The 7,906-nt window shown below is 33.7% G+C and overlaps 1 protein-coding gene across 2 annotated transcripts; it reads right to left on the bottom strand.

The window, feature by feature from the left end:
• Positions 1-3,109: 3,109 nt before the first annotated feature.
• On the bottom strand, positions 3,110-7,430 carry LOC149561770 (cysteine-rich receptor-like protein kinase 15). 2 transcript variants are annotated; one of them, XM_089825316.1, is made up of 7 exons: positions 6,256-7,426; positions 5,492-5,635; positions 5,267-5,388; positions 4,620-4,830; positions 4,188-4,422; positions 3,955-4,108; positions 3,110-3,693 (listed from the first exon to the last, which is right to left on the bottom strand). In XM_089825316.1, exons 1-7 carry the CDS (start codon positions 7,034-7,036, stop codon positions 3,331-3,333), a joined length of 2,010 nt encoding a protein of 669 aa, XP_089681442.1. In that variant the 5' UTR covers positions 7,037-7,426; the 3' UTR covers positions 3,110-3,330. The 2 variants fall into 2 exon arrangements, with proteins under 2 accessions (XP_089681442.1, XP_089681443.1); XM_089825317.1 differs by lacking the exon at positions 5,492-5,635 and having other exon boundaries at positions 6,256-7,430.
• Positions 7,431-7,906: the final 476 nt, after the last annotated feature.

Here is a 7,906-nt window from a genome sequence, read left to right as displayed (position 1 = left end):
ACCATCTTTATTGTGTCTTAATGGTGTTTAAAAAATTAGTTTCTTTGAACATTGAAGAATGAGGTTTTTAACACTAATTTGATGGAAACATTTCCATGAGAAGTAAATAATATATTTTGTGTGTAAGTGATTCTAAAGAAGTTATGAGAAGTTTAATAAAAAGGGTTTTAAATTATTTTGGTAGTAAAGGTGCAAGGTGAATTGGTAATTTAAAAATCTAAGTGGAGGCATGACATAAAGTGTATCTTATGTGAAGCCTCAAATTCTACTTCTCACTGGTAAAAAATGATACTTGGGAAATTGAAATGAAAACATTTTCTATATCTCAAGGGTTAATTGACATTGTTGATAAAGTTTTATAAGAGTTGGGTGATGAATCTGATCTAAATGATCATCAAAAAAGAGAATTGCAATAAAATAGAGAAAAATATGAGAAACCTATGATGTTCATACAAACACGTATAGAAGAATTAATTTTTCAATGAAATATAATTGTAAGTTCAGATAAAAAAGCTTGGGAGATTTTGAAAAACACATATCAATGTACATCTAAGGTTAAGATAGCCAAATTACAAGCAATTAGAAGAAGCTTTAAAAATTTACAAATGAAAGAATTGGAGTTAGTAGATAAATTTTCAGGTAATTTTATGAATATTGTTAATCAAATTAGATTAAATGGTGAATAATTATTATATTAAAAAGTTATATAAAATATCTTAAAGAGTTTTCCAAGCAATTCTGATATTGCTATGGTTATGATTGAGGAAAGTAGAGATCTATCAATGTTGTATTTAGATGATTTGTTTGGATCATTAATTGCACATGATTTAGAGGAAGAGAAGGAGGCAGAAAAAAACTATCAAAGAGAAGAAATAAAGAGTCAAGATCCTATAGGATGGAGAAATCAAAGTCTAAGTTCAAGGGGGACACAAGTTAAATGACGTAACATAAAGATATGAAAAATCAAATGTTCAATGTTATTATTGCAAGTAGTTTGGATATTTTGGAAATGAATTTAGAAGGAACCAAGTAGATATAAGGAAGAAAAATGTGATTTTTTTATGACAGTAGTTCTAGTACATTGATTATTGTATGTCATGTAGCTCAAGAGAGTTCAAGTGATCTTTGGTTTCTAAGTAGTTGCTGTAGTAATCATATGATAGGAAATTGAGATATATTTGAAAACTTGGATACTTCAGCCAAATCAAAAGTGAAATTGGGAAATGATAACATAATAGAAGTCAAAGAAAAAGGTACAATTAATGTGGTGACAAATCTTTGTAAGAAATCTATTCCTAATGTCTATTATGTACCTAGTTTAAAGCATAATCTTAGAAGTGCTAGATAACTTACACAAAAATATTATAAAGTTATTTCTGAGAATAATGTGTGAACTATATTTGTTATTTCTCTTAGTAACATGGTGATTGAAAGGGTTGAAATGACAAATAATAGAACCTTCCCACGTTGCATAAAAAGTGGAGTGATGGAGGAGACTAGAGAAAGTTTCAAGGCAACATGTCAAGATCATGTATGGACATGGCATTTGAGGTATGGTCATCTAAATTTTGAGGGATTATTATTTTTTCAAAAGATAAAAATGTTAAGAGGTTTGCCCCCATTAAATCACCATTGATTTCATGTGAAAGTTGTATGTTTTCAATAAACATGGAGAAATTTTTCTGAAAGAAATGGCATATAGAGCTTGGGCACCATTAGAAATTGTGCATACATAATCATCAGGGTGGATCATTTATTTTTTAACATTTATTTATGGTTATAGAAGGAAAAAATGATTTTACTTTCTCAAATATAAATATGAGACATTTGGAAAATTCGAGGAGTTTAGGGCATTAGTTGAAAAACAAAGTAGTCTATTTACTAAGGTATTAAGGTCAGATAGAGGAGAAGAATATATTTCAAGTAAGTTTTTGAGTGTGCAAAAAGAGGGGTAAAAATTAATTAAGACATAAAGGAATACAACAAGGAGAGCTCAACAAGGAGCTCGATCCTGAGCAACAAGATCATCAAATTCTTGCACCATCTCAAAGGACAGTTGCCTCCTATCCCTAATATTCCAACCCGGATCATGACTAGATGTGTTTTTGGATTTTGTGTGTATCATGGAATAAAGAAGTTATTCACTACAAGTTATACACCTTAGGAAAATGGTGTTGTAGAAAGGAAAAATCAAACAATAATGGAGATGGCAAAGAGCATGTTGAAATGTAAGAATCTACCAAATGAATATTGGGTCGAAGTAGTAGCTTCTATTGTTTATATCTTGAATAGAAGTCCAATAAAAAAAGTTAAATGACATGAATATTTGTATCTCTCATTTAAGAATATTTGGATGTATTGCATATGTGCATGTTCCTAAAGAAGTAATGATAAAAGTGAAAAATGCATATTTATTGGTTATGATGAGCAATCTAAGGCTTACAACTTGTTTAACCTTATAACTAATAAAGTAATTATAAGTTGAAGTGTCATATTCAAAGATGAAGAATCTTGGGATGGAAGTGTAGATAAGACAATTGCAAGTACTCCAATAGTATCATGTGATGAACAAGAAAGAAAATATCAAGAAAATAAAAAATATCAATCAAATGAGCAAAGAGGAAATCCATCAAGAATCCCACAAGGAGATAACACACAAATGGGAGATAGGGATTAATGATCAAGGATACTTCCCAAAAAAATGAAGAAGAAATAACTGAATCTTCTGATGAAAAGGAGGATAAAATGTGAAGGCTGAGGAAGACACGAAGATGGGGGATATTAGTTCTAATTTGGGAGGTTATCTTGCCAGTAAAGATGATACTAGGAAGAATAATCAGAACGAAAAGCCTGGATAAAAATTAGTTATTAAATTAATCTGATATATAAAGAAGTCTATGGAATAGGCATTAAATTATTATTAAAAAAAATGTTAGTTATTAAATTAATTTGACATATAAAGAAGTCTAGGCAGAACTTAATTAGAAAATATCGATTATTAAATTAATCTGTCATATAAAGAAGTCTATGAAGACTCTAGTAATCTGTATTATTTTAAAATATGGCGCAATAAAAATAAGTTTTCTCCTGAAAAGAAGAAAGCATACTCTGTTCAAATTTCTTTGTAGTATCTGTGAATTCTTCTTTTATTTTGCAGTTGCTGGTGTTTAAATTCTACACTTTTGTCCTATGATTATACTGCGTCGTTCGAGATGCAACTTTACAACAAACCAGACTATACAATGCTAAGTAAATCAAGTCTGCAGCTCATCCTCAAACTCGTAAGACACACAGAGTTATAAATAGTTACAATCTCTGGCCATGCTTTTCCTAAGCATCATCTGTATACAAAATAGCTGATATTGATTTTTCTAAGCTACTTTTAGACTCTCTTTTGTGAACGCCCGATGAAGATGAAGTTGTCGTCACAGATGTCTTCGACGATCCCAAATTTGAATCAACGCCATTGTTGCTGCTCGCTAAGTACCCGGGCTCTGTTGGGACTGGCAATGGCATTGAACTGCTTGACAACATCAGAATCACAATAGAAATGGGTGGACGGAGTTCTTCATTGACTTGAACACACAAAAGTCCGATATGAATGAATCTCGACACTTGTTCCTCTGGGCATCCTTCTAAAACTTCTGAATCCATCATGTCCAACATATTCCCATCATTGTACAACTTCCAAACCTACATAACACAATTCACTAAGTTTTAGTTTGGAATGTTTAAATTCACTAAATTTTAGTGTGTAATGTTTAAGTCATTTGTCTTTAAATATTACATATTAATCTCACACTAAGAAAGAAATTAAACTTAGAATTTTTCAAATTTTTTGACTATTTAACACCTTTAGCATAAGAATCAAGCCTTATAAAAATCAAACCTTAATGTGTGATATCTAAACCTATCACCAAACTAAAATGAAGGGTAGAAATTTGTGTTCCCCACCCGTTCTACTAGGGTTTCTATCCCTTGGGACATACGGTTCAAATCCATATTTTTCTGTCCAGTGACAATCTCAAGCAGTAGCAATCCAAAGCTATAAACGTCGGCCTTAAAGGAGAGCTTCCTTTTGAGCATATACTCTGGAGCCATGTAGCCCCTGCATTGCACGCCGCATCAGCATAAACTCGTTTGTATCGAGAAAATTTACTCTGTGCTACACCGTACATGATGCTTACCATGTGCCTGCAACTGTTGTTTGGATATGCGTTTCAAGCTCAGGGAAGAGTCTTGCAAGCCCAAAATCGGCTATCTTTGGATTGAGATTATTGTCAAGCAAAATATTGCCTGGTTTAATATCTCTGTGAATTATTTTAATGGGCGAATCCTCATGAAGATAGAGAAGCCCCCGGGCAATCCCAACGATAATGTTATGACGTTTTTCCCAATCTAACAGTTTAAACTTTTCTGGATCTGCAATTCCAGTTCTAAAATGGTTATCTTTGTAAAATAGATAGCTTAAACATCACATACAATGTTCATTGTTACACTAAAAGTGTTAAATGGTCAAAATCTTATTAATATATCATATTTAAGAATCGAACAGCATTGAGATACTAAAAAATAACTTGATGAAAAAATGAATAGTCACGAAACCAAATGTAACTTACGGAAGAGGAAGATGTCAAGGCTCTTGTTGGGCAAATACTCATAAACAATCAACCTTTCATCTCCCTCAGCACAACATCCCAACAGTTTCACAAGGTTTCGATGCTGAACATTGGCTACAAGTTTCACTTCGTTCATAAATTGTTGATTACCTTTTACGGATTTCGTAGACAGTTTTTTTACAGCTATTTCCTTTCCATCTTTAGTTCTTCCCTGAAAGATGCAAGCAAAATAACATTTCATTTATGAAAAGGAGTTTTTATGTACTAATAGCTGATTGTAAATAGATCAATCATTTTTTAACTTTTATAGTTGGTGAATGTGGCCTATTTGTGCACTACTATTGGAACATTTCATAAAAAGTATGAGGACATTTGACTACAAGTAATGACATTTCTGAATTAATGAATGGTGGTACAAGAACATTACAGATATCAGATAGCATTTTTAAAATGTCAGTTTTTTACCACTTAACCATACCCAAAAATTCAAAACTTAAATTTTAAACTTTAAGCTAACCTCAACTAAGAAGATTAAAAAAAATAATAAGAGAAAAGAGTGAAATGGGACTTGGATTTAAAAATTCTACATACGCCTTCTGAGTCACTCGCCTAGCTCTTCAGAGAAAAGATACAGAACAGAAGTTCACCTTGTATACGACACCAAAACCACCTTCTCCAATCTTTTCATTTTCATCAAAGTAGCCAGTGGCTTCTGCTAGTTCTTCCAGGCTGAAGTCAAAGCGCTGCTCTTGTTGAAATAAACTCCTCCCTGTGCGGTCAGCAACATGGGTCAGCTAGATAATAAAATGTAGAACTTACATAAACCAAACAAAAGAGAAAACAAGAAACGAGAATTAAATCGTAATGAACACCTTCATTATGTGCAGCGTGAGTTACTGGTCCCCCGAAAATGGCAGATTTGAGTGTTTTTCTCATGGCAACTAAACCAATGAGTAACATCAGGAGCATTCCTCCAACACAACCCAGTATTAGGATCGTTGTTTTTGAGAGTTTCTCTACATGAGATGTATCTTTATCGTCATTTAATGAAATGGAAGTAATAAGCTCGGTCATAGATCTATGATCACTTCGTAAGAAAAATATTAGTTTAAAAAAAAATTAAATCAGTTTTGACTCTTTAACAATTTTTTAACTTACAAATGAAGTCTTTATGTGTGATGTTCAAAATATAGACAAATCTGTGATATTGCTATCAGGATTTAATTTAACTGTGTAGTTTTTGGGTCAAAATTTATTGACTCATGCCTCATGAGTAGTGATTCACATAAATCCATATCTTATGAAAATAAATGGAACATGTAAGACTCATATCAGATCTATGTGATGCTCACAGAGGTTAAACACTGAGAATGGCAGACTTCCAGGAAGGTCACTCATCCTAGTACTACTCCAGCTTGAGTACACTTAACTACAGAGTTTCTCCAATGATTAAACCTACTCTACTTACAACCCTATTTGTGAAAAACCTTCACCAAGTGTTGTGCCTTATGAACCATTCATTAGAAAGCCCTTTAAGCTCATCAATTTGATTGATAGGTAAGAAAAAACAAAAATCTAACAAAATATTCAATTGAATAATTGTAGAAATCAAAAACAATTAAATGGACTGATTTACCATTCGAGTTTTCTTGAAGCGGTGACAATGGTGATGGCGATGACAATGGTGGTGGTGATGATGGTGATGATTCCAAATCTAGTAGTGGGTCAAAGAAGGAGCCCAACTCGTATCTCACCATGCAGCTTGTTGACATAGCCCGGCCTCCTGTAAACGATGAACAGCACTCCTTCAAAATTTTCCTCGCTTGAGCCAAACATATACTGCAATCATTGATGGATAAATCCCTCCAACACTGGGCTAGACCATACACCGATTCACCATCTTCAATTAAGCCCGATCCAACAGCAAAAGACTTGTTTGTACTTGCAGCTTCTCTAGACAAATTGAAGAGAAGAGAAGAAGTGACAGATATGAAACCCTCCAAGCCCATTGTGTAATTAACCCCGCTGATCAGCGGGATAAATCTGGTATTTAATGCTGTACTGAAATTGGTATTATCATAGCGCACGTAACAGTTATCTTTCCACAGCTGTGCACCACTGTCTTTGCCGCAGCCTCTTTGAGCGGCGCTGAATGCCTGGCTTGAACAATCTGAGCATTTCGCCACAGAAGCATTACCAAAACACTGGAGTAGACCGTAGACTGTATAGGGAGATTGGCCATAAGAAGATTTGTTGAACCTTCCAACTGTATTCCGAGAAAGACCATTGATTAGTATATTCAAGTTTTCGGAGTATTTACCCAACTCTGCAAAAGTCGAAATATTTTTGCAGACAGTCCATGGATAATCACATGTGACTGAACGGAGAAACATTAGAAACAGCAAAACACGTAGCATTTTTTTTTTCTCAATCGATCTGCTGTATAGTTTGTGCCAATGGCTATGGAGTTTCTTGTAATCTATTCGAAAAGTCCATCCAGAAAAACGAAATGCCCTAGCTGTTGAACATTCTATCTTAGAACTATTCAAAATCTAATTTTAAAACTCAAATCACTTTTTTTTTCTTCCTAATGGAGGTTCAGATTGTTTTTATAGGTTCACACTTATGAAGAGGACTGTCTAGCATAGGCATGAAGTCTGCCAGCAACCTAGTCTCAGTGAGGATCTCTATAAAGAACTTTTGATTCGAGCCTATATGTTGAAACCTCTTTGACTAAAAACAAGAACTGAGTGGTATCCATCTGTCAAATCCACCAACGACAGGATCCAAGTCTCATCTTAATCTATTGGTTTATTGCTACTTGAAACGACTACTTGCTGCATTATGTAAAGTAATGATATTGTTACAACTTGCAACGAAGAAAATTGCATTATGTAGCCAATCATATTGTCGGCAGATTGATGGTATGGGCATTACCTGCAACCAATAATATTGTTTCATTATAAAACATGCAAGTAGCGTACACTTACTATGAAATCTGTGTCAAGCACACTGGAGTCGACCAAATTCTGATTTTGATATTCAAAAGATAGGAGTCAGAGAGATCCATCTCAGTAAACGTTTGGAATGTGAGAAGGGCCGAAGGTTACGGAACCAACCTTGCCGGGGACTCACCCCCTGTTATTATTATTAAGTTTTGGTGGTTTTAAGTTTAAGCCGTTTATTATAGAGAAGGGAAAAGGGCTATTTTGAGGGGTCATTGTCTCACTAACTGTTATTTTGGTATAGCTATAATTAATACTAGCTTATATATACTTCTATATATA

The sequence above is a fragment of the Cupressus sempervirens genome, chromosome 4 (genome assembly GCF_028749045.1).
Source record: "Cupressus sempervirens isolate cs-2001-9-10 chromosome 4, ASM2874904v1, whole genome shotgun sequence".
Taxonomy (NCBI): Eukaryota; Viridiplantae; Streptophyta; class Pinopsida; order Cupressales; family Cupressaceae; genus Cupressus; species Cupressus sempervirens.
This window is presented reverse-complemented; position numbering and strand designations above follow the sequence as displayed.

What these genes read in the sequence shown, in the direction of transcription:
- LOC149561770 (XM_089825316.1), bottom strand. Translation starts at nt 7,036, where the DNA reads ATGCTACGTGTTTTGCTGTTTCTAATGTTTCTCCGTTCAGTCACATGT. An exon ending in GCTTCAAGAAAACTCGAATG is followed by an intron (nt 5,636 to 6,255) that starts GTAAATCAGTCC and finishes CATCTCATGTAG; the next exon opens with AGAAACTCTCAAAAACAACG. An exon ending in ACAACAGTTGCAGGCACATG is followed by an intron (nt 4,109 to 4,187) that starts GTAAGCATCATG and finishes CGTGCAATGCAG; the next exon opens with GGGCTACATGGCTCCAGAGT.